Source organism: Tursiops truncatus, chromosome 11, assembly GCF_011762595.2.
Source record: "Tursiops truncatus isolate mTurTru1 chromosome 11, mTurTru1.mat.Y, whole genome shotgun sequence".
Taxonomy (NCBI): Eukaryota; Metazoa; Chordata; class Mammalia; order Artiodactyla; family Delphinidae; genus Tursiops; species Tursiops truncatus.
Genome location: NC_047044.1, coordinates 61,087,272 through 61,113,188, shown reverse-complemented (window position 1 = coordinate 61,113,188; position 25,917 = coordinate 61,087,272). Strand labels below are relative to the sequence as shown.

General features: G+C 57.4%; 1 protein-coding gene across 2 annotated transcripts; it reads right to left on the bottom strand.

The window, feature by feature from the left end:
* Window positions 1–51: 51 nt before the first annotated feature.
* On the bottom strand, window positions 52–25,917 carry FIGNL2 (fidgetin like 2). 2 transcript variants are annotated; one of them, XM_073788660.1, is made up of 2 exons: window positions 25,503–25,917; window positions 52–2,716 (listed from the first exon to the last, which is right to left on the bottom strand). In XM_073788660.1, the coding sequence occupies exon 2, from the start codon at window positions 2,703–2,705 to the stop codon at window positions 735–737; it is 1,971 nt and encodes a 656-aa protein (XP_073644761.1). In that variant the 5' UTR covers window positions 2,706–2,716; window positions 25,503–25,917; the 3' UTR covers window positions 52–734. The 2 variants fall into 2 exon arrangements, with proteins under 2 accessions (XP_073644761.1, XP_033722592.1); XM_033866701.2 differs by having other exon boundaries at window positions 25,387–25,915.

The window sequence follows — 25,917 nt, the reverse complement described above, 5'->3', positions numbered from 1 at the left end:
TTCTGGGGTTTCCCCCCTCAAAAACAAATAACAACAAAAAACCCTTCTTTGGGTGGTTCTTTTTTTTTTTTTTTTTTTTTTGCTTGACTCCCACAGACCCAAGGTTTCAGCTGGGTGATGGATACGGGGTGGGAGGGGACTCCCTACCCCTCCTCTTCAGCCCCTAAACCTCCAGATCTCCTGAAAGGGACACTGCAGACTTTGAATGTGAGGGACAGAAGGCAGGGAGAGGGACCAAGAGACAAGAGAGGCTGGAGAGCAAGGGATGGAGACAGAAGCACAGAGGGTGATAGATGGAGAGACAGGGGAGGGAGGAGCAAAAGAGAAACAGGGCCAGCGCCGGGGGGCCGGGGGCGGGGGGGAGGTATGGTCAGTGACAAAGCGACGGGGAAAGAAAACTACGCGAACGCAGAGAAAGGGGGAAGTGGAGGAGGGGGAGGGAGCCATTCAGAAAGCAAGAAGACAAAAGGATTGTGGCGAGAGAGCAGGAGTTCCTTCGGCCCCGGGCCGGCCGTCCGCGGGGCAGAGATGGCGAGCTTCCCGTCCACAATAAATAGGAAAAACCTGAGTACACAGCGCATACGGCATCTATCTGCCTAGCAGAAGCATTTTCCTTCCCACGAAACAAAAACATCCACCGGCAGCCCCCTTCTCTCCCCCACCCCATATCCCTCACTCCGCGAACAGAGGGCCGGGGAGGGGGGCGGCGGCTCCCGCGGCCTCACGGAGCGCCTTCAGTGTCCGAAGCCGTACATTTTGTCCCACTCCACGAACGAGTCCAGCTCCTTGGGCGAGGCCCTAGGGCCCACCTTGGCCAGCGCCGCCTCTAAGTCCTTGTAGGAGAGGGGGCGCTGCAGCCCCGGGAGGCCCGCCCCGGCCGCCGCCTGCTGGCACAGCTGCCCCAACTCGCCCCCGGAGAAGCCCTGGGTGCCCTGCACCAGGGCCGCCAGCTCCCGCTCGCTCAGCGCGCAGCCCTGCTGGGCCAGCGCCCGCTGCAGGATCTGCCCGCGGGCCGGGCCGTCGGGCAGCGTCACGTAGAAGCGGAGAGCGAAGCGCCGGCGAGTCGCCTCGTCCAGGGCCGCGGGCCGCGAGGTGGTGCCCACGACCAGCACGCCGTCGGCTCCCGCGCCGCAGCCGCCGTCCAGACAGGCCAGGAGCGGCGCCTGCAGCGCGCCCGCGGCGCTCGTGCCGTCCTCCCGAGCTGACAGCAGCGCGTCCAAATCGCTGATAAGGAGCACCGCGGGCGGGCGGCAGCGCGCAGCCGCGAAGGCGGCCTGGAGGAGGCGCGTGCCCTCGGCGGAGCCCGGCGCGGCCAGCGTGGCTCCGCGCAGGCGCAACAGCGTGGCGCCCAGCTGCGTGGCGAGGCAGCGGCCCAGCAGCGCTTTGCCGGCGCCCCGCGGCCCAAAGAGCAGCACGGTCCGCGGCGGGCGCGGGCTGCCGGGGTAGGCGGGCGGCCTCAGCAGGGGCCACACCAGCTCCTCCTCCAGCGCCGCCTTGAGCGCGCCCTGGCCCGCTACGTCCGCCCACTGCACCGGCGGCCCGCAGTCCACCATCTTGCTGGTCACCAGCTCCAGGGCCCCCGGGTCCACACCTTTGGGAGGCTCCCCGGACGGCACCGCGAAGCCCCCGCGGGGAGCCGGCGCCGGGGATCGCTCCGGAAACTTCTCAAAGGGCTCGAGTTGCGGGCCGTAGACGGGGGAGCCCAGGACCTTGAGGGGAACGCCGCCACCGTACTTGCCTGATGCCTCCTCCGCCGCTCCCGGCGGCTTCGCCCGGAACCCGTTGCCCCGACACTCGCCGTTGTCCGCGGCGGGGTAGGAGGCGCCGTCGGCCGCCGGGGCCTTGGCGGGCTCGAAGGCGTACTTGCGGTAGCGGCCCTCGGCGCCTTCGTCGGCCGCCTTGCGCTTCAGCGACACTCCGGCCTCCGAGGCCCCCTGAAAGCCGTAGGAGGAGGGCGGTGGGCGGGACGGGGCGGGTGTGGGCAGGGGCGTGGGAGCCGCCAAGCCCGAGGTTAGGTAGGGGGCCGGGGGCGGGGCGGGCGGCGGCGGGAGGGTCCCATAGCCCGGCTGCGCGGCGTAGCCTCCCGCTGGGTAGTTGTACAGAGGCCCAGAGGGGCCATAGCCCGGCGGGGGCGGGGGCTGCAGGAGCGCGGCCGGGGGAGGCGGGGGCAGCGCGGCGCCGGTCTGCGTACAGTAACCGGGCGCCAGGTACCCCCCGCCGTAGCCCGCCGCGTACTCGGGCGCTGCCGACGGACCCCCGCACGCGTTGCCGGCGTAGAGGGGTTCAGGTAGGTTACCGGCTAAAACCGGGGAACCCCCGAGGCCCCCGGAGCCGCCCCCAGCGCCCGACTTGGTTCCCGGGAGGCCCTCGTGGAGCGAGGCCAAGGGGTAGGGGGTCTCCGGCCCCGGCCAGGGCTCGGGGTCCCCCTTGGCGCCGTTGAGGAAGGCGGCGTCGCCGTAGCCGCCCAGGGTGGGGCGCTCGTAAGGCGAGTCCAGGACCCCCGAGTACTTCTCTGCGTAGCGCTTGAGGAGGTTGGAGGCAGTGAGGGCAGAGATGTCGTCGTGTGCCCAAGCATAGTGGCAGCGCTGGCGACCCCCGGGGGGCAACTCCAACTTGTGGGCCGGCGACGGGGTGGTGGAGGAGACGTCCAGGTGCTGCTCTGGCCACTGGTTGAGGGGCTGGGCGTGTTCCGGTGTCCAGTGCATCTTCGACAGAGCTTCAGGCAAGAGAGAGAAGAGTCTAGTGAGACCCTGCAGAGCCTCTGAGAGCCCGTCGACTGCCAGCCACAGGCCGACTTTCTTAAACCTTAGCTTGGGACAGGCTGGTTTTCCTGCATCCACCCACACCGTTCCACCCTCCCTAGGCCGTCTTCTGGCACCAAAAACACCATATTTGACTTGCCCCTCATGTCCCACAATTAAGTTATCTGAAAATACTTTCCGCAGATCCAAGATGGATCTGAAAATGACATGTTTGGCCCTAACTTCACCTTCTAGGTAACGACTATTGTTTTGTCCTGGCCCCTCTAGCCCTGCCCTCTAGGACACATGGTCCTTACTTTTAGACCTGTTGTAGTGAAGGGTCAGGCAATGGGTAGTCCCCCCTTCCCCCACCCCCAGCCCTGGGAATAGTCAAACCCAGGTGGGGCTCATTCAGTAACAGATATTTGCTGCACACCCACCATGTGCTGGGCACTACAGAGGCACTGGGGTTGTGTAAAGGCCCCTGGCCTAGCGGTGGCCCAGCAGTCTGATAGTCCTAAGTGCTCTGTTCACCTTAGCCTTCCCTGAGGCTCCAGGGGCTCCCTTTGGGCCTGAAGTGAGGGATACCCGTGTCAGTGGCAGCACCATATCGGCACTGGGAAACCCCAGAGGCTGACCCAGAAGCATTCACTTCCTTTCTACTTGGTTTCTTTTAGTCTCTACCTGATGAAGTTAGAGCACCTGGGTTCCAGACCCAATTCTGCCCATGACGACTGCGTGCAAAGAGCAGGTGCTGACACCGGCCTTGTTCACAGAATGTTACACCACAGTACAAAAAGTTTGTTTAGAAAAGACATATATGTCTTCTAGAGAAGACGGGACAAAGTTAGTTCACAGCAGTGCGAAGTTAGTGCACATAATAGAAAGTGGGTCACAAATTTGTCTCGGAGCTTCCCAGGAACCAAATAACTCATCTTGCAAAGTAAAAAAAAAAAAAAAAAAACACTGTCATACTCAAAAGAAGCAAAAATGTTCCTGGCATTGAGATCATGGAACTTTTTTTCATGGACCTCAGGAAGCCGACCTGTGAGATGTAATAAAAGTGGCATCTTCAGTGGCCGTGCTGTAAACACGGCAGAAGTGTTAACACGGCCGTTTTGTCCACTGTCCCTCAGCACCAGTCCAGGCGTGGGCCACACTGGTAAAAGGGATCCAAGGCCTGGGGAACAGCACTCGCCAGGCATATGGTTCCAACTGGGTGGCCTGATCCGAGGATAACATCTCAAAGACTAAATGGGCCCGTGACATGCCAGAGAAGATTTTTGCTGATGATGATTATTCAAACCTAAGCTTTTGATAAGACAAGTTAACCTTACAGGTTCAATATTCTTTCTTCAACAAAATTTTATCGAGGGACTTCCCTGGTGGCACAGTGGTTAAGAATCTGCCTGCCAATGTAGGGGACACAGGTTCGAGCCCTGGTCCGGGAAGATCCCACATGCCACGGAGAAACTAAGCCTGCACGCCACAACTACTGAGCCTGCATGCCACAACTACTGGAGCCCGTGTGCCCTAGAGGCCATGCTCCGCAACAAGAGAAGCCCCCGCAATGAGAAGCCCGCGCACTACAATGAAGAGTAGCCCCCACTCACCGTAACTAGAGAAAGCCTGTGCGCAGCAACGAAGACCCAGTGCAGCCATAAATAAATAAATAAAATTAAAAAAAAAATTTTTTTATTGAGCACATACTAAGAGCTGTGCTGGGCATGGGGGCAGGTTGAAAGGTGAATATGATGGTTCAACCAGGTGGAGGAGACAGACAACATCCTTTATGAGGTGGGAAAAGAGAGGTGTGTGCTCAGAGCTCTAGGGCTTGGGGGGATGTGCCATGCCTGGTTGAGAAGGCCTCACCAGGGAGGAGTATCTTTGCTGGACCTTCAAGGGTGAGAGACCAAAACTGACCAGACCGGCTAGAGGGTTCCAGCCCCTTCAAAGATGCAGGGCACAGTGCGTTGAGAAAGCCAGGGCTGGAATAGTTCATATGCCCTCTTCCCTCCTTCAAGATGCCTTACTGCCACCTTCTGGAAAATCGTCATAATAAGTCTACAAATCTACCACGTCTATGATGTGAACTGTGCCCCTTTAGAAGTAGGGCTCCTGTGCAGTGCACGGCCTACATAACCTATACGCTGTAAGCCTAGAGGGAGCACCAAGAACTGTTGGGTCCCTGGAGCCTTGCAAGTGGGTATATGTGGGGGGAGTGGTAGAAGAAGAGGCTGAAAGTAATCAGACCGCTTCTCAGGCTCTCCACAGTTGCCCTTACTTGCAGCAGCCTGACTGTATCACCTCTTATGGCTGTAACCTGATGTCACTGGGTGAGGACAGTCTTTGAAAATAAAACTATTTACTCTCATCCCCGCTGCCCTAGGGAAGGCATGAGCCACGGATACTAAATCTTTAATAGAGGAGTTCTTAGATTTGTTTCACCTCCATCCGAGAGGTGGTCCTGGCCACCAATGGCAAGAGAGCAGAGCAGAGACAGCAGAACTGAGGGTGAGGTCTGAGGGATGCAGATATGCAGCTCCTACGGAGGGGTCTCCGAAGAACAGAGGCTTTACCTATTGTCAAACGGGTAATGTCCTGGGATATCAGAAATCCCAAGTGGTTCTGCTTGCAGGGTCATATGTGGTAACATCAGAGTCATACAAATGCAAAAATTGTGTTATGACCTAGCCCCCCAAACCTGTTTTTTTTTTTTTAAATTCACTATTATCTGTGAATATAGATAGGGAGCTTTGGCTCCTTAATATAGGGAAAAGAGATTTGAATGTGATGAGAGCACTTTCCCTGAACTTATTAAACTGGGCATGCTGGGGGAAAAGGGTGGCCCCTCCCAGAAGGACACACATAGACACAGCAAGGAAGGCTCTGGGTGTGGACTTGTTCACACACATCTCCCTCGCCCACTGCCAGATCCGCTGCCCCTCCTTGTGGCTGTCCTGCAGTATCCTCCCTGCCCCTCAGCCGGCTCCTGCCCTGGCCTGCAGCAGTCTTCACTCAGGTCCCCTCTCTCCAGACCAAGCCAGCACTCGGGCCCTGGTCCGCATCGAACCACTCCACCTCAGCCATTGTGGACTCCGGGAACCCACTACGTCTGGCCCTCCAAGCCTGTCCTCCCAGCTCCACACCCGTCTGTCTCAACTGCTCCGGGCCTAGCCCCTTGCAGGCTCTCCTAGCCCCTGCCCAAAGGGGCCCTTGTCCACCACAGCTCATCCCACACACTTTGAGATTGTCTCTACCCTCAGTCCCCTCAGATACTGGCCTTCCGCTCCAGGCTGTTCTCTTCCGTTTTCGCCAGGGGCACGTCTCCCTCACCTCTGGCCTTCTATTTTCACCTTTATCTCCATCTGCATCCATTTTGCAGGCCAGGCGGCCTGAGGGTCCCTCCACCTCAACCCATGACCCCATCTGGCCCAGGCTGGGACCTTGCCCCATGAATGAACTATTCTTCCCCACTACCATGGCCTGGCTTCATCCCTACAGCAAGCTTAATTCTTTCCCATTTTCAAAAAGACTTCCTTTACCCTAAGTCCCCTACTAACTACCAGCCCATCTCTCTTGCCCTTCTCCTTCATTCTTCCCTCAAGCATCACTCTGCCTGCAGTGATAGCAGGGTAGAGCATGCTGTGTCCCTGCCCTCCCCCTCAGGCCAGTTACAGCCCTCTCCTCTCCCACGGGGAGGTGGGGCCTGCTAGTCAGGAGCTGGAGGGATCTCCCCTGGAGAGGGGCCCCACCTCCTTCCCAGGTTCATAGGGCACACTGCAGTCCCTGCATCAGCTGAGCTACACATGACGGAAGGCCTGGGGGACTGGGGGAAGGTATGGGTTTTGAATCAGAGAGACCTGGGTTTGAATCCAGGTTCAAACACTTACGATGTGAGCCTGAGCACGCTGCCTAACCTCACTGAAGCTCAATTTCTCCACCTGTTAAAGGGCATGACATATGCCTTGCAGAATGGCCACGAGGATTTAAAAAGATAACATAAGTACACAGTCCAGCGTCGGATATAAAGTAGAAGGATAAATGGTACAATTAGGAACCTGAGCAGTGGCCCAACCTTGCTGAGTGAATCCGAACAAGTCACTTCCCCTTGGGGTTGGGGGAATGTGAAGAATGTTCCAGCTCTGATATGACAGACTGGTCCTTATGCCATTTCCTCTCTGTCCCCACTGGGGGCAGAGCCAGCCCCTTCTCCGTGCTTTATGCACTGTCTTGTGTAGCCCTCACAACAGCCCAATGAGAAATACTACTGTCATCATCCCCATTTGGCAGATGAAGAGACTGAGGTACAGAGAGGTTAATACATCCCTAAGGTCACACAGCTGTCACCCAGGGGAGCAGGATTCAGACCCCAGCAGTCTAACTGCAGGGCCCAGGCCCTGACCTCTTGGCTGCACTATCTCCCTGGTCTAGCCCTTGGTACTCACAGCAAGAGAAGAGCCTGAGGCCATGACACAGCCTCCACCAAGGCTGTTTCCTTGGCCCTGAGGAAACGTGTTTCGGTGTTTGCCCGGGAATGTGGCTATGCTTCAAGTGCTGTATGCTCACCCTTCAAACCTGCAGTTGGAAGCATCTCCCCCTGGGGGATCCCAAGTTAACTGTGCCCCACACGCAGAAGAATATGTGCCCTCTCACTGCAAGACAGCCCGAGTAGAGCTGTCCCTTTCACCCGCAACCTTGCCATCTGATAAACACTCACACCCCTAGGCTGGGCAGACAGTTCCTTATTTGGGTGTGTGGGCTTCGCTGGGGGTGGCTGGGACTCTGTGGAGAAAACGCCACTTTTTGAAACTGCACCCTTTGGGGAGCAAAGGAGGTCAGGCTCCTGAAGCAACTCTTTCTCTGCAGACCCTTGGAGGCTGGAACTCCATTTGACTCCACACACACAGTGCAGTCCTTCAAACTCATAGGTGGTCAATAAATAGTAACAAAGAATTGCTGGATGGAGGGGGAGGAAAGAATTCTATGAAACCCTCCCCTCACTTGTAGGAAGTCTTCCAGGATCAAAGAGGGAAGTGATTGGGCCTTTACAAATGGCCAAGGCACTCAATGCACTGATTTCAGTCCTCGTGGGCCTCTCCGATCCCCGTGGACCAGGCCCAGGACACTCCGTGCATCAGGTCTGACACAGGCTGTGATAGTGTGATTTACGATAAGAAATATATACGGGTGGGCCCGAACGAACTTTTTGGCCAGCCCAATATTTAGTCTTCATCCTCTGTTCCTGACTCACAGCTCCCCAGACCCTTGGAATTTCCTAAGCATAAGAGTGACGGGAGCATCTTTCATTATAATATTTGCTCTCTTGTCCGAGTTCCTGAAATAGCTTCAGAGCAATAAAGACGAAATTGGTCTCCTGTGATTCCTAACATGTCCCTTTCAACCACACCTGAGTTTATGTTAATGAGGTGATTTTGGGAAAGCTCCTAGGAAACCTAAAGATGAAGCCTGCTTGCAAGGGGAAGCAGCCATGATTAGAGGGTTGGAACTTTCAGCGCCCCCCACCCCACCTTCCAGGGAAAGGAGAGGCGCTGGAGATGGAGCTCCATCGCCAGTGGCCAACGGCTTAATCGCTGTTGGCTGTGTAAGAGGCCTCCACACAAACCCCAGAGGACGGGGTTGGGAGAGCTTCTGGGCTGGTGAACACGTGGAGGTTCTGGGAGGGTGGCTGCTGGGAAAGGGCAAGGAAGTGCCATGCATCTTCCCATATACCTGCCTTATGCGTCTCTTCCATCCCGCTGTTACTGACTTAAATCCTTTCATAATAAACCAGTAATCTAGTAAGTAAACTGGTTTCTTGAGCTCCATGAGCAACTCTAGCAAATTAATCGAACTGCAGGAGGGGGTCGTGGGAACCTCTGATTTACACCCCACACTGGTCAGAAGCACAGATAACAGCCCAGACTCGTGACTGGCATCTGAAGGGGGCAGTCTTGTAGGACTGGGCCCTTAACCCGTGGGAGCTGCCGCTACCTCCAGTAGATTGTGTCAGGATTGAGTTAAATATGGAGGACACCCAGCTGGTGTCCCAGAACTGGCTGATGTGTGGAAAACCCACAGTTCTGGTGTTGGAAGTGAAGCAGTGTGAGAGAAAGGGGGACACACAGGAGGAGTGTTTCTCCCTCACACACGCCTCCACCCTCATTCTGACATCAAGAGGCAGCAGACGCCCTGAGCTGTCCCTACGTGACCACGGGCAAGACACTAACCTCTCCAAGCCTCACTTTCTTCAGCGTCAAATGAGATGCTGTTGATGATGGACAGCAAACTTGCTCTCACTAGGAACCCTTTAAATGAGTTTTATACAGGCTGAGGTGGGAAGGGACCCCAACCATGCAGTGTCAACACCCCCCTCCGACTCCGTAAGGGGGCCCCTAACATGCCCTCCCCATCTCACAGAAGTTCTCTGGTTCAGAATTCCCTGACCCACAGGGCTGGGGGCGGGGCAGGAAGGAGGGGCAGCTGTGTGGTGTCTCCAGTCCTGGGTGGAGAAGGGCCGATGTCACCCTCCCGGGCCAGCTCCTCGGGCTCTATTATCTCAGCCTGGGACAAAGGGGCTGGAGTGGAGAATCCCATTGTTGGGCCTCGTATGGAAATCTCATTAATCTATTCACCACGGCTCCCACAGGCCTTTTGTCCCAGGCTTTTTGTCTCTCGCTCACAACTGATGCCCCGGGGGTCTCTGGCTGCCTGGCAGAGCTTGAAGGGGACAGTTCCCCCATCCATTGGGCCCTGCCCCCTCGTGCCAACCCCCAGTTACTGCAAGAGGGGAGGAGAGGGAGGGCACCCGGGAGCCTCTGGAGGACAGGACAGGTCACCTGCCTCAGGCCTTGCACCCACCATCTAGGAAGCTGTCCCCCCAGCGCAGCTGGACCCCCAGCACCCCGCCCTAGACACAGGGCCTAGCATGGGTCGGGCTCAGTAAGTGTTTAGGGGATGAACCAGAAGAGGCCAGAGAGGCAGCTACAAAACTCTGCGCCACAAGGGCAGCAGCCCAATTTCTTCAGGTTCACAGTCTTGTTTCCGTCCAGCCAGCAAACACTTTCATATACCTTCAGAGTGCCAGCCACTGAGCAACAGCTGTCACAGGGGCAAAACCGGACCCAGCCCTTCCTTGCAACTCTACCGTCTCACAGGGAAGATGAGGTGAAAGTGGTTATGGCCATAGGAAAGAAAAGAAGAGAAAAGAAAGGAAAGGAAGAGGGATGGAGAGAAAGAAAAAGAAAGAAAGAAGGGAAGGAAGGGAAGGAAAGAATGAAAGAGCAAGAAAGAAAAGAAAAGAATGAACACTGGCAGTTGGGAGGCTGTGGAGCCTGTTTTCGGTGGGCAATCAGGGCGGCACCTAAAATGGGTCTCTGTGGACAGAAAGCACTGGGGTGTGTTCGCCACGGAGCTGAGCAGGGAGTGCCGGCACACCCGTGTCATCACTCACCACCCAACACCCCACCTAAGTAGATAGTATTTACAGATGATAAAACTGAGTCCCAGGGAGGAGGTCCTGCTTGCCCAAGGTCAGAAAGAGGGCCTCCTCCTGCTGGCCAGTGTTTTCGCACCTCCACAGGCTCCGGTAAGGCAAGGATACAAATGGGGGAGCAGACCCCGGAGGGGAGCAGGGGTCCACCCAGCAGATCTCAACACTCCCCTCCATGTCCCTAAACTCACTCCTTGGCTGGAAAAATGGTGGAGAACTGGAGCTGGGGAAGGGGGAAGGGAGAGCCATAGGGAGATGAGGAAGGGGTCACGTGCCAGGAGGTGGGAATGGTCGGAGCCAAAAGACACCTGGGAAACGGCCCTGCTCAGTCCAGCCTACAGGGCTTTGCTCACCCAGGTCTACTCACTGGAAAGCTCTCCCTGTGCCAACTAGCTCGTTCCCATCTTTCAAGGCCCACGGCAGGTCCCTCCTCCTTCACGCATCCTCCTTGGCCACTCCAGCCCTAACTGACCCCTTGCCTTTCGGGGAGAGCTGGAGGAAGCCCCTCCTGGCAGTAAGAACACAGGCTGTTCTTCCTCTTGCGCCCGGATCCCGTCCCCTTTCGATGCCCAGGGACCGTGTTCCCTCAAGTCTCCCCTGTCCTGCATGACCAGCTTCCCCCTCTACTGGGTCATCCTCATCAGCCCACCAACGTGCTGCTCCTTCTCCCATCTTGGGGTCGGGGGAGCTCAAGAGGGTCTCTTGATCCCCTTCCAACTACATCCTATTGCACTCTGCTTGCTTTTTACCAAAATCAAAAACAAAACAAAAACAAGAAAGAGTTTAAAAGATGCCTATGCTACAAGTTCTGCTTCCTCCCCTCCCATTCTCTCTTGAACGCCCTCCATCCAGGCTTTCACACCCAGCGTTCCAGCTGTCTGCGTGCGCGTTGTTAAGTCTGACCGTCAGTCAGATGGCCAGTCCTCAGCTCAGCGGCATTGGACTCAGCCGGTCCCCCCTCCTTCCTGAAGCTTCTTCACTGGGCGCCCCGCCCCCTCTCCTCCTCCACCTCTTTCAGACCCTCCTTTCACCCCTCCCCTCCGAGCCTTGCTGAGCCCAGGGCTCAGTCCTTGGAGGCTTCTCTCCACATTAACTCCTTGGAGACCCCACCCAGGCTCACGGCCTTGACCATCGGCTGTGCACTGAGGATTCTCCAGCCTAGCTCCCCCCCATGCACACCCCACTGGCATAGTCAACCTTCTTCCTGACCCCGCCCCGCTTAAATGTCTAATGGACACAATTGACATGTCCAAAAATCAAACTTCTGACTTTCTCACCCAGCCCCGACCTACCCACCACCCACTACTCCCACCCTGGGTCTTCCCCACCTCAGGAAACGGCAGCCTCATCCCTTCTAGGTGCTCAGGCCAGAAACCTTGGGGTCACTTCTAACTTCTCTCTTTCACACCTCAGACCAGCAAATCAGACTGTCCCCAGCTTCCAAATCTATCCGAACTGCAGCCACCTCTCACCACTCCGGCGACATCTCTTACCCAGAGGACGGCAGCGGCCTCCCATTCTCCCCTCCCCATGTCCACTCTTGTGCCCCACTCTCTAGTCGCAATGCAGTAGCCACAGGACCTTTGAAAACATGTCTGAGCATGTCATTCTTCTGCCCAGAAGCTTCCAGAGGCTCCCATCTCACTGGGAAGAAAAGCCAGAGTCCTCCTAGTAGCCGACCTCATCCCACCCATCTGCTTCCCCTCCCCTCCGGGCCTCCCCTCCCGCCACTGTCCCCTGGCACCTCCCCTCCAGTCACACTGGCTTCCTCACTGCTCCCCGCACACTGGCTTTGCTCCCGCCTCAGAGGCCCTGGCCTTGCTGCACTCTGTGCCTGAAACACTCTTTCCCCAGGCCTCTGCACGGCTCACACCTTCACTCACTCCAGGCCTCTGTTCAACTGTCACCTCATCAGACCTGACCCCCCAACCTGATGTCCTCTGTAGCACTCATCATAATCTGACCTACTTGTGGCTTTATCTTCTTGTACCCATTGGAAAGTTACATGAAAGCAGGTACTTGGTTTTGTTCACTGTCTTATCCCAAGCACCTAGGACAGTACCCAGCGCACAGTAAGTTCTTAATAGACTCTGTAGAGTGGATGGATGGATGGATGGATGGATGAGCAAAGAGGCTTGAAAGTGCTTCTGCGTCCAAATAAAGAAAAAAACCCAGGTGACTAAATTTGAGCCCACGTGAGCTGTTGAGGGTGGCAAGAGGCAAAGCCAGGGAATTACTTCAGGAGTGGACGGGGAGGGATTGCCTGGAAGGGGAATCCGTGTCTGTGAACACCAGAGGAAATACCCAGCCCTGATCTGGCTGGAGCCGAAGGACACCCAGCCTCCCAGGGACCCCACCTGGCCTTCCTTTTTTTTTTTTTTTTCTTTTTCCCCCAAAAATTCTTCCTCCTCCTCTCTTCCCCCAGCCAGGCCTCTGGGAGAGGACAAAAGGGGCAATGGAATTCCCATCAAAGGCCACCGGACACATGGTAAAGAGATCAGGGCCCTTGGGATCCTGCTTCCTCAAGGTAGTAAGGCCTCCCCGCCAGTCTGGCTCCTCTCTGGGATGGGGGTGGCAGGGAGCGTGGGGTGTGCTCTGGCCCTGGACTCCTCATATGTCAAATGCCAAACAGCAGGAGGCCGGCCAAGCAGCCCCCATCTGGGCTGTGTGTGTGCACACGCGCTGGGGGGAGGGGAGAGTGCAGAAATCCCTGCTTGTGTCCGCGGTCAGGGCCACAGACAAGCTGTGACCATCTGTTGTCGTCTTGAGAGGCCAGGCCAGGGGCCGAGCACCCTTGAGGATAAACCTTCCCTTTCTCCCGGCCTTCTAGTGTTTGCAGAGAACTTGAATAATTACCATTCAGTTTCATCCTCACGACTTCCCTGATAGATAAACATATTCTCCCCATTTTACAGAAGAGGAAATGGAGGCTCAGAGAAGGGAGAGTGATTCTCCCAAGGCCACAACAGCTAGTAAGAGGGGAAGCTGAGATTCTCAGCCCATGCTGCCAGCCCCTCCCTATCTCAGCCTTGGCTAAGGTGCCTGGGTGCCAAACACAGGGCCCCCTCAGGGCGAGGCTCTCAGGCACAGCTCCAGCCCAAGCCTGCTCCCTATCCCCTCTTCCAGGAAGCCTTCTAGGACTGACACCCCCAAGGAAGTTCTAAGATGCTTCAAAGTCTAGAGCTCTATACAGCCACTCCTTTCCCACCCTGGGCTCTTGGTCTGTCCCTGGGTATTGGGCCCCCTCACCGGCCAGGACCTCTTAAGGGCCGCTCGGTCACCCACCCGCACTGGGGCTGGGGTGCTCTGACAGACTGGGGAGGGGGCACCGCACGCTGCGAACAACCCCGCCTAAGGTCACACAGGCAGGAAGGGATCTGCACCCAAGAGCCTGGCTTCCACCTCTGAACACAGCCTCTAATCCTGTGCTGCCCACATCGCAGCTGCTAGCCACAGGGAGCTATTTAAATTCATTAAAATGTATTATTTAGAATTAAATCACTTATAATGACTTATTAATTATTTAAAAATAAAAAATGTCTTGTTAAAGTGAAATTCAATTAAAGGAATTTCCTCGACAACACTAGCCACACTCCAAGCTCTCACTGGCCACACGCGGTAGTGGCACCTGCGTGGTCAGCACGGACGCAGAGCATCCCCACCACTGCAGGAAGTTCCATGGGAACTGTGCTGCTCTCATCCCAGCCAGGACTTGCTTCTGCAGCCGGGGTGCTTCCCACTACAGCTGGAGCCTCCGCTGCTTTCTCTTGAACTTGAACGGAGTCTCACTTCTTAGGGTCTCCAGGTAAGACATCCCTAGGACTCGGATTCCGTTCCTCAGGACTCCAGCTTCCCCAGGAGCCGGGGAGGGAGGGCAGATGAGCTGAACCCACCACCCCGCCAGCCCAACCTGTCCCGCCTGCCACCAGCAGAGGAGGGGCAGGCTGAAGAGGAGAGGACAGTAGGACAGGGCAGTTTGTCATCTGGCCCTCCAGGCTCTGCCTCCTTCCCTCCCCCATCAGCTGCTTAACACCCATCCCCCCTCGCCTACCATCCTCATCCTCATTAAATCCCATGGACAGATGGGGGCCGGCAGGGAAAAACGTGATCACTGTGAAAGCACTCTTCAGTGCAACAGAGTCTGGGGGTCACAGCTGTGTCCCCTGAGGTCTGGCCAGTCCTTCATGCCCGCCCTTGTGTCAGCAGTGAGAGAAGGGGGGGTACTTAGGAATCTTAGGGGGAGATTTAGGAATCTGTAGATGCTGGATTATTCTAGCAGACACAACCCCAGTTAAAAACGCAGTCAGTCATGTGGTCACTCATCCATTCAGCGCACACTGAATAAGTCCCACCACGTCAAGAGGTAATAAGAGGATGTAAAGATGGACAGGTGGGCTCCCTAACCAGCTTGACCAGGTAGGGACGTGGCTTATTCTGGACTTAATCCTCGTTCCAGGCTAGATGAAGATCCTTTGTCTCTGCCCAGTGGTCTGAGCAGGATGGACAGCCCCCCCCAAACTCCCCCCAAACAGGCGCACAGCACGTGTGTGCGCTCGCGCGTGCGCACGCACTCACACACACACACACACACACACACACACACACACACACACACACTCCCAGCTGCCGCCATGAACTCCCTCCCATGGTCTTTCTAGCCAATCACAGCACTGAAGGGTAAGTCCCACTGCCCAGCGGCCCCCAGGGAGTGTATTAACACATTTGAACCACTCAACCTGCAACGACAAAGCCTGGGGCCTTGGGAGGAGACACAGCAGGAGGGGAGGGGGGCCTGTGGGGAGCTGTCCTCCCTTCTCTCCCGGGGGAAAGCTCAGGACTAAATTAAGCATTCTGGGGCACAGAGGAATTTGGGGGCCCCAGCTCCAGCAGTGAATAAGCGATCCACAAAAATCCCAATTTACACACTCACTGATCAAACGGCCCATCTACTCCCCTAGGAACTTGGGCACGGCTCCTGGGCTTTCCCCTCTCTTGCAGAAGGTCCTGGGGTGCCAGACCCAGGACAGGGCAGCCAACGCTTTATCTGAAGACTCAGTCCCACCCCCAATCCCCATGAGGCACATCCACCCCCAGGGCTTGGGGACCTGCCTGTACCCACTGCGATCTGGCTGACTGTGGTGGGACTCACCAGGTCTGCCCTCTATGCATGACAGCTCTTTTTCCCTCCTGTGCTGCCCCGGGGCTGCCGGGGCTGCCTTCAGCCTCATCAGAGCTGCTAATCACTTTTCCAGCTCTGAAGCCCTACTCTCCTGCCCACTCCCTTCTTTCCGACAGCCCCTCCATGTTTTCTCTTGACCCTCATCCTGGTGGCTGTAGCTGCTGGGAGATGCTCTAAGCCCTCTCCTTCCAGCCACACAATCTCACCCCTTCCGCAGGCTGGGAAGATATCCAGAAACACAGGGCAAGGAATACGGGTTTCCTATCCCCAATTCATCTATCTCCCTGGAGACAGCAGGTAGAGAGAACTGGCCTACTTATCACCCTTCCCCCTTCCCCCAAAGAAAACTCAATTTGTCTCCACCTACCTCGATTTTGTTTGCTTTATTTAGGCTGCCTGAAATTTCAGGAACAGAAAACCATTCTGGTTAACAGGCATCCTCTTGTAAGCTACCTACAGCTCTGGGAGGTTCTGGGCTATCAACCACTTGGCCCTCAATGAAGGTTAGCAAAGCCGATTGGCTTCTCTCCATGCCTGCTTGAGAGTGGCCCTACTGGGCAAGTAGAATTTTCATCAAGGCCAAGTAAAGTGAGTCTTCGGGGCTGGTAACTGCGTTAAGGGCAGCACAGCCCACCCTACTACGCCCTCTTCTCACTACCTGAGCTGTGTTGGAGCAGGTCAGTGGGGGCTTTAACTGCTGGGCCCTGGGACAGGACACAAAGGGAGGGAGGGCTCACCCTATGTCCATGCTTTCCGGAGGACTTGGTGGGTCAGGCTGCTATCTCCCAGAGGCCATTGCCTCCTGGACCCGGAGCTCGATCTCCATGACGTCACTGAGTGCCCCCAACAGACTGCTAGGAGGGGTTTATAGTGCGAGCCCACTGGACAGCAGGACACACTCCTTCCCTTCTTCCTCCTTTCCTCACCTTCACTGGCTGCTCCCAGGGACCCTCAAATGCAGCCTGGACTCACTGGTGACTTCAGTTAGGCAGGTGTCTGAAGACTGCCATTGGGGCTGGGGGTCTCTGAGCCCACCCTGGCAAGCCCAGGGGTCCTTCTGGAGGTCACAGTCCCACCTCCTTCCTAGGGCTCAGATGATGCATGGAGTGGGTCAGCCTCTGAGATGTGGGGCAAGTGTCTCAACCTCTCTGTTTCCTCCGGTGTGAAATGGGGGAACCAGCATGTCCCAGCGTGCCCCCACGCTGGCATGAGGGCAGTGAAGGAAGGGTGGTACTCTCAAGAGTGGCTGGAGGGAGCCAGGGGATGGGGCAAGACACCAGGCCTGGCTCTGACTTGGCTCCCAAGAGGGCTGGCCAAGCACTTCAGCCTGAAAAAGGCGGGGTCGGGGAGACACTCTGGCACAGAAGGATCCAATGCGCTTGAGAGACCCCTAGGAGAGAAGGGCACTTTCCAAGCTGGGCCCCAGAATGGAGGCATCACCCTGCAGTGTAAGGCCCCTGTCCTGCCCCTCTCGACTGCTGGCTGGGACTGTGGGGGGAACCGAGTCCCAGACCACGGCTTCCCTGGATGTCCTGCCTGAACCCTGGCCCTGCTGCCCTGTGTCCTAGAGCACCTCTCACACACTCCTCCTCTGCCAATAGAAGGAGCCCCAGTGCCCTGCCCCTCTCTGCCCTCTGTCCAACTTAGAAAATGCCCAGATAATGTCACATGCCCCTTCAGGTCCCTCTTGGGAACCCGCACCGTGCCAGACCCAACTTCCTCCCGAGCCACACTTTTCCTGTCCCTGGGAGTCTTGGGGCGCACTCGGCCTCTCAACACAGAGTGGGCACAGCAGCGGGCACTGGCGGAGGAGGCTGTGGTCACGGCGGTTACTGGCCAGCTCCGGCAACCCTGCTCCCCGGGGCTGGGTGAACCCTCCTAGTGCCTGTCTCCTCGTGGATCTGCGTCTGGGGCCCTTCGTCCCTTGGGACTTGGCCCTGCATGGCTGTGGGAGGGGGAGGAGGTCAGGGCTCTTGACCAGTGTTCAGTCGTAGGCCCCTTCTGCAATCTAGTAAACCTTGCGGCCTGTTCTCAAAAGTATTTGTCAGCGTATGAGATAAAAGTACACAAGAGAAAACAAAGGTGTAACTATATATCGTGACGGATGTTAGCTAGACTTATTGCGGTGACCATTTCATGCTATATACAAAAATCAAATCATTGTGTTGTACACCTGAAACTAATGTTATATGTCAATGATACCTCAGTTAAGAAACAAGTAACACATGGGACTACTTTGTCAATTATACCTTAATAAACCTGGGCAGGGGGTAGAATTTTTTAAATATTCAATACACGGGGCTACAAAGGGAATTAATGACATTGGAATACAACTCTATTCGTGAGCTCCTGCGGGATCATGGATCACGGGTGTTTAGCCCAAGAGACAAAGGCCCCCTCTCAGACCCCACCCCCTTCCCCCCAGCCAAGCTTAGGATCCAAGGTTGACTTGAGTCGGTTTGGGTGGCATGTGACCTCCGAAAGGCTTAAGCATTAAAGTCTGTGTGATCCTATGTTCCCGGGCCCCAAATATACCCCCCTCCCCGTGCATAGGGGTGTGTGAGAGACACCCCGCACAGGGCCAGAGCAGAGCAGAGGTAAGGGAGCAGGCCCAGGCAGCCTACGCAGGCTTCCCCAGCGGCTGCCTGCCTCTGCCCCCTCCTACTCCCTTCCCAGCCCTGGGGGAGCCGAGCTGAGTAACTCCAGCTATGCAGCCTGGCCGGTCTACCTGGGCGTGAGTGGGCAGGGCTGTCCTCCAGGGGGTGGCCCCCTCCACCTGCGGGGCCACGGGAACAGAAAGAGAAATGGGGGGGGATGGTGCTAGGCGAAAACCAAACAACAACCACAGCAACTCCTGTCTGCTCTGGTCTGGGTCCCCAGCACACGTGCCAAGCACTGCTGTAAGCACGTGAGCGCATGTAATCCTCACAATAACCCCAGGAAGGAAGTACGACTGTTACTCCCATGCTACAGAGGAGGAAACTGAGGCATAGTTAACTCGTCGAAGTCACCAAGCTAGGACATGGTGCTGGGTGGCAGCTCTGTGCAGGCCCTCGGCTCTCCCCCACCCCATCCTTGAATGAGACGAATCTGCCATGAAAGATTTCTGCCTTAATGTTAGCTGTCTGAGAACATGTAGGTTGTCTCTGGAAGTGATAAGCTCCCCATCAGTAGAGGCATTCAACACGAGAGGCTGCCTACAGGGTGGGGCACTCTTGGGCAAGTTGATGGGCTCTTCCTCTCCTCTCTGCAATTTTTCTGGGTCATCCCCACTTACATGTCTAACAGGCACTGCAAACCCAACAAGTCTAAAAGCTGAACTCCTGACCAACCCCACTCCGATGAGGCAGCTCCATCTTTCCCAATTAGGGGCTCAAACCCCAAAACTCTGACCCGAGAGGGCTACAGTATGGAAGATGGTGACAGGAGGATGGGCATCCCACACAGAACACAGGATACCTGGAAAAGGAGCCCCTTCCTAGAGGGGTGAGCGTCTGGCCACCAATGACCTCTGTCTCTCTGAGGAGCTGGGTGGGAGGGGCGATCCCCCCTGGTGGCCAAAGTCCCCCTGGCGCCCCTCAGCCCCAACAGAAACCTCCAGGTAGATTGGGTAGATGTGGAAGAACATGAGGCAGCGGGAGGTGTCTTTTTGCAGTATAACCCGAATCTCGCCAGTTTTCTTTCCCCACTGGTCTGGAAAGAAGAAAAACCACCCCAGACTCTCAAGCATCCAAGGGCCCAACAGGCCAGACAGCAGCAGGTGGACGTTCCCAGTTTCCTAACTCCCACTGTCAACAGGATGGAGCTGCCCCATCGGGGTGGGGTGGGCCGGAGCTCGGTTTTTAGACTTGTTGGGTTTGCAGTGCCTATTAGACATGTAAGTGGGGATGACCCAGAAAAATTGCAGAGAGGAGAGGAAGAGCCCGAATTAGGGCCTCTGTCACCTATGAACAGCCTCCCTCGGGAAAAAGAAGTCTCCTCGGGACTCTGCTGAAGATGCAAGGCCCTGCTGTGAAGGGAGTGGTCTTTTCCCAAGTCTCTCCTCTCCATCCCATCCTGGGTCCTGTCTACCGCTCCCCAGCTCAAGCACCTTCGGAGGCTCCCTCCTACGCAGGGAAAACGAGGAGAGTGGTTCTGAAAGCTCAGCCTGTCCTTTGGCCTATCCGCTGGTCCTTGACTGTCTTGTAAGCTCCTGGAAAGGGGGAGCACATCAGAAATAATGCTTGTTGGATGAAAGCCTGTCCGGATAAAGTATCTGGGCCTGGCTCAGGGCCCTGCTGAGTGTGAGGTGAGTGTAGCAGTGCTTCACGTGGGTACCTGCAGCAAAGCAAACAGCGCCAGGGCTAAGGATGGGATCTGCTCCTTCCAGGCCACACGGGAAGCCGAGGGTTGTTATGGAAGATCCGAGGCAGGAAAGCCCCACTCAGGGGCTGGTATGTAGGTGCCTGGGGAGTTTGTGGGGAGTCTCAGGGGCCCAGGAATCCCGGCCCAGGACCTGGCACGGTGCCAGCACCCAGCAGGTGTTCTACCCAGGTTTGTTAGAATAAAATGCAGCCTCTTTGCCACATCTTCCCATCCATCCCCGATTGATTGATTCCAGCACTGAGCAGGGGATCAGGTGGCTTGAATCTGCCAGGCGGTGAGGGGAGGCAGGGGGGAGGCAGCTTCCACCTCCCGGATTCCAGAGGTAGCCAAGCTGGCTCCCCTCTCACCTACCTCCTGAGCCCCCGCTCCTGCCCTGACTCTACTTCGGAGAGAGCTTCAAAGATGGCCTGGGCAAACCCTGCCCTGGGCCAGAACTTTCACACTCATGTCCCCTTTTTCTCCTTGCTCCTGCGCTGGGAGTTGGTTCTCTGCAGTGGGTACTGAATCACCACGTGGGTCACCAGAGGTAGGCATGTACTTCAGAGACAAAGGACACACTATGTGAAACCAACACCTCTATCACCTACGAACTCACTCACTAGTGTTCTTACCCCCATTTTGCAGATGAAGACATAGAGACACAAACAGAGTATGTGACTTGTCCAGGGCAATTAGACCTGATTAGTGGCAGGGTCACTGCAGCCCAGGGCTTGGCCCCTCGGGTGGGGGGCATGATTGGTCATCATAAATTTGGGATTAGGGCCTACGGAGGTTGGTCCGAGGCCACTGCCTAATGCTACCATTCACTGAGGACACCCCACCCCTCCACCAGTCCCCAAGGTGAATTGCAAAGGCTGACTGTCCACGCCTCCTTACCAAAGGAAAAGAGAGCCAGGCACCTGGATGCCTCCCACTGCAATCCCTTCTCCATTTTCCTGCTGGCCCAAGTAGGAAAATGTCAACATCAACAGCAATCACAGACGTCCCAACTCACGATGGTTTGACTTACAACTCTTTGACTTCACAGTGGTGCGATATGCGTTCAGTAGAAAGCGTACTTTGAATTGTGAATGTTGATCTTTTCCCAGGCTAGCGATCAATATGCAGTACGATCCTCTCTCGTGATGCTGGGCAGTGGCAGTGAGCCGCAGCTCCCGCCGGCTAGCCATGCCATCACGAGGTAAACAACTGATACGAAACAACCATTTTGCGCCCATTAAACCACTGTGTTGTTCACTTTCGGCACAGTCTTCAATAACTTACATGAGATACTGAACACTTTATTATAAAGTACGCTTTGTGTTTGATGATTTTGCCCAACTGTAAGCTCACGGAAGTTTTCTGGTCACCTGTAAGGTAGGCTAGGTTAAGCTATGATGTTCAGTAGGCTAGGTGCATTAAATGTGTTTTTGACTTACAATAATTTTAACTTACGATGGTTTTATCGGGACATAACCCCATCGTAAGTCAAGGAGGATCTGTATAGCCCTGAGCTCTGTCCCCTGCGTTTCTGACCAGGCCCTCACAGGCCCACAGTCCTTCAAGACTGGGACTCAGGGCTTCCGGCCCCTGCCTCATTTAATCCTCACGACAATGTTTATGAGGAGGGCACCATGATTAGTCCCACTTCTCAGATGAGATATAGAATATTTAATAAGCACTATGTACGTAAATATTAGCTATGATTCATCAAGTCGCTTACGAGAGTGCTCAGAAGAGAGCTAGACTCTCTTGCCACGCATCCTTGCTCCTGGGGATGAGTGGGTCCTACAACAAAACAACCCCTGGACCTCCTCTCTCCAGGTGACACAATCAGAGGTGACTAGCCCATACCCCGACCCAGGCAGTGTGAACCTTTCCCGCTCAGAAGCTGGCCCAGCAGCTCCGTCCAATGCCCCTGGTCTCTTGGCTCATCCTGTCCACCTTCCATGGAGACAGCACCACGTGAAGGGCAGGAGTGCTGGGCTGCAGGCCCCACTCTGCTCTCAGCACGTCAGGGGGGTCTGGATTGGGGGGAGGGTTTCCTGATGTAGGGTTCCCATGGGTGTCACGGGGTCCAAGGACCCTCTAAAGCAGAAGGCAAAGTCTAGTATCGAGTGATGGAAGTGCATTTTTCTGGGGATGGCTTTTGAGGGGTCTGTAAATCAAAAAAAGTTATGCACCCAGGACTGGGTCATCTGGAAGACCCTCCCATTCCTAGTATTCTTGGGCTACATGCATTGAAACATAAACCGCACCCCTCATCCTTCAAGGCCGACCTCAGCACTCAAGCCACTCTGGAAAACTCTAAGATTTCTTGCTTCTTTGACTGCGGCATAAGGCTTGGGACCCACGTAGCCTTGTAGGGCCTCTCCTGCTTTGCTCTTCCTCACTAGCCTGCCAGCTCCAAGAAGGGAGCAGGGCCAGCCCAGGGCTGAGATGGCAGAAGGCATCGGTATACCCCATGGTCGGCCTAGTGGGGCTTACCCCAGCCCACAGCCTCTGTCCCCGGGAAGGCAGAGGCTCTCGGGGTTGTGGACCCCAGGTGTACCCGGCCTCAGGTCCACCTCTCTCCACAGCGGCCCTGGAACCTCACTGAGCCATGCTCCCGCAAAGAACCTGGTTTTCATTAAATCGGGTAGAGGAGTCATTAGCCGCCAGCCAAGTCAAGAAGCAGCAGACTTCTGCTAGAAGGCATGGGGAGAGCAAGGGAGACCAGCCTGTCCCCTGCGATCCCTGGCTGACAGAGGTGGGGGGAGGGGGAGGCGGGAAGGCTGGGCTCCTAAGGGTCCAGCAGCTGCAGCAGGAGGAGCTGGGGGTGGAGAGTGGGGGCAGTCTTGGCCCAGATAATAAGCAATTGTTAATGTGATCCATATGGATCCTGACTGGTCTCTCTGTTTAACAGGATGATAATGGCAGGGAAAGAATGCTGGTCTGTGGGGAAAGGAAGGGGCAAAGTCCTCCCCGGACTTGGGGATGGGGGAGGGTCAGCAAATGAGGAGGAGGAAGAGAGCCACCCAGGGGTCTCCCCCCACCCAGGAGCACAGAGTTATTTGCCTGCAAGTGTTCAGATGCCATGCTTTGCAGGCTGCCCTTACAAAACCCCTTTTATTCAGCCCACAAATATTTATGGAGCACCCACAAGGTGCCAGGCATCCCCAGTGGGGACGGGGCGCGGGGAAGTATATGCTCCACCCTGTCCTCCAGGAGGAAAAGCCTAGCGTGGACTCAGCCTCAGAGGCTGACAGGAGGCACAGGTGCAGGGTTAGGAGAACATGTAGGGAGGAGCAAGTGACAAGAGCTGCGGGCTCTGGAGACCGTATATGGAGGACGTGTGGCATCCGAGTTGGGCCTTGAAGAATGAGGAGGTTGTGGAGAGACAGGGACAATGGGAAAGCATTTGGCTGAGGGGACAGCCAGAGCGAAGGCAGAGAGGCGTGAAATTGCGTGGAGAGAGTCTGAGGTCTCAGCAATAAAGCTTCAGCCCAGGCAGGGGAGGGGAGGGGAGGGGCGGGGATTCTTGCTCCATAAAAAGCTGTGGCCATGGATGACCAGGAGGAAGGCAGGAAAGGGCTCTGAGAACAGCACACTCGGGCCTGGTCCCTCTCCTGCCCCGCTCCAGTCGGCGCAGTGGGATTGTCCACTCATGGGATCCCCAGCCCAGCCCAGCCCACCCTCACACCACAGCCCGAGAATCCCGCAGGCCCTCGGAAAGCCAAACTCATCTCTGGGTCTCTCAGCCCTCCTCTTCTTCTCCTGAGGAGACGGGGGGCCCCCTGAAAAGTGGGGGTTATTGGGCCTCCCCCGGAGCAGCTCCACTGCCCCACAGAACTAATTCCCTTTGGCGCAAGAGGGCTTTCCCCCGAGAAGATATTACAGGGAGGGCACGAGGGTCGCTCCTTACAGGGGCGGCTGCTGAGGACACCAGTGGAATCAAGTGGAAATAAATGAAATGGCGTTAAATACGGGAGAGGGGGATTTACGAGGCCTGTCACCCGGTGGAGCGAAGCTGGCCGGCAGGCCCCGCCCCTTTCTCGCCCACCCCAGTTAAGTCCCGTCCCGCCCCCTGCCCCGCCGCTCCCGCGGCCGCCGGGTACCGGCGTGCGGCTGGGTCCCCGCGGCGCTCAGCCACGAGCCGCGCAGCGCGTCCGTCCTCCGGGGTCATAGCGCAGCGGAGGACGGCGCTTGCTCCCGGCTAGGAGCTCCGGGATGGGGGATCTGAGGAACCCCAGCCCGGCCGCTTCCAGGACGATGCACAGGGGTTCAGGTTGGACTCTGGGGCTCCCACCCAGAGCCTCTGGGGCTCCCCTGTGCAGGGTCAGAGTTCTTTGGACCACTGCATCACCTGGCCCACTCCAGCGACTCCACAGGGAAGGCTCTGGGCCCCGAGAACCGAGAAGTTCTCCCGCCCCGCGGAAGCCCAGAGTGGGCTTCAAAACGGATACCCATTCCTCGCTGCCTGGCCGACGGCTGGAGTCCGCTCAGCCGCGGCAGCCCGCGCGGACGACAACACAAACATTCTTCCGTCCTCTATTCTCCTCCAAATTAGGTATCCATGGAGACAGGGCCTGGCAGCCTGACAGCCCCACGGCCTAATCCTGATTTAGTGACCGTCCCTTTAACAGCCCACCCACCCGTCCACCCACCGCTGCGCTCTGGACTCCTGGCTGCCTGTGGACGCAGACTCCAGGCCACTTACACTCGCCCCCGCGTAGACCCCTTCCCAGGCCTCCTCCGCCCAGGGGCCGAGAAGGGGGCGTACATTTGCTGAGCACCTACTGTGTGCCCAACCCTAGCGGAGGACCCTCTATCGAGCGGGTTCCTTAGCAAGGGAATCTCTGTGTAGACAGACCAAGAGAGGGCTCGTGGAGCGGGGAAGTTTAAAGGGCTCTCGGGAGAGAGGGCCGGGAGCTCAGAGGGTCACCCTCGCAGCCTGTAGCGCACGGGTGAAGGTAAGTTGCTTCCTGCAACACCCCGACTCTGAGATGGGGGCTATGCTCTCCCGGGCCAGAAGAGAAGAAAGGCAGGGGTTGGGCGTGAGGGACGCAGGACCCGCAGGGCCCGAAGTGGCCTCAGTCTCCTGTCACTGCCCCGTCACGATGCTGGGGAATCTCCGGGCCTGGAACCCAGTCCCCACCCCCCTCCCTCACACACAGGGGCCGCTGGACAAAGACCTGACGGAGTGGGAGGGGCCTCGGGCCGGCCCTCGGGCTCCGGACACTGGATCCTTCTGGGACCCGAACCCGCAAATTCTGGTTCCCCACCCCCAATCCCGCAGGCTACCCCCAGAGCCTGCTGCTCGCTATTGCTGCAGCCTCCGCACCAAAGGGGGCGGCGAAGAGGGTGCCCGTCGGCTGCGGAGAGGAGAGCCCCTTCTCTGCCCGCCCCCTCCCCCCGGGAAGTGACCCTCGGCTCCCACGCACCCGCTGGGGTCTCTCGCTGGCCTTGCCCTTCGACCCCCGCCTCGCTGAACCCCGCGCCCCGCAGCCCCCGCCCTCTCCGGCCCTCGCACTGCCCCGCGCCCGCGGACAAAGCTCCGGACACCCCGACCGAACGAACGGTCACCACCCCCTGACCCCGGCCCGCCCGCGCGCTCCCGTGCCTGCCCCGCCGGGCCCGCGGCCCCGTACCTCGGCATCCCGGCCGGGTCCTAGGTGAGTGTGCGCGGCCTGGGGGGGCGTCCGGCCCCGGGGCTGGGGCGCGGGCCGGGGGCGACAGGCCGGGGCTGGGGGGCAGCGGCGCTCACCATCCTGGAGCCGCTACTGCTGCGGCTGCTGCGGCCGCCGCGGGCGGGAGCGGGACTGGGCAGTGGGGGTGGCCGGACAAGGGGCCGTCCCGGCTCCCCCCGCAGGCAGGACCCCCACCCCCACCCCCGCCTCCCCTCGCCCGCCCCCAGCGCCCTCCCTCGCAGGCCTTTGCTCCCCTCCCCTTTCCCTGCTCCTCCCCTCCCCTCGTGCCCCTCCCTTCCCCCCAACTCCCGCCCCTTCCCCGGCCCTCTCCACCCCGGCTGCTTCCCCGCCCTCCCCTCCTCGCCCCCGCCCCGCCCCCACCTCCCCTGGGCTCGCCCGGCCCCTCCTCTCTACCCGCCCGGCCCGGCCCCGCCCCTCTCCTCCCCAGGCTCTAAAATAAATTAGCCACAGAGGGGGAAAAAGAGCAAATGA

Excerpts from the sequence above, each read along its gene's own strand:
- FIGNL2 (XM_073788660.1), bottom strand. The coding sequence starts at position 2,705 with ATGCACTGGACACCGGAACACGCCCAGCCCCTCAACCAGTGGCCAGAG.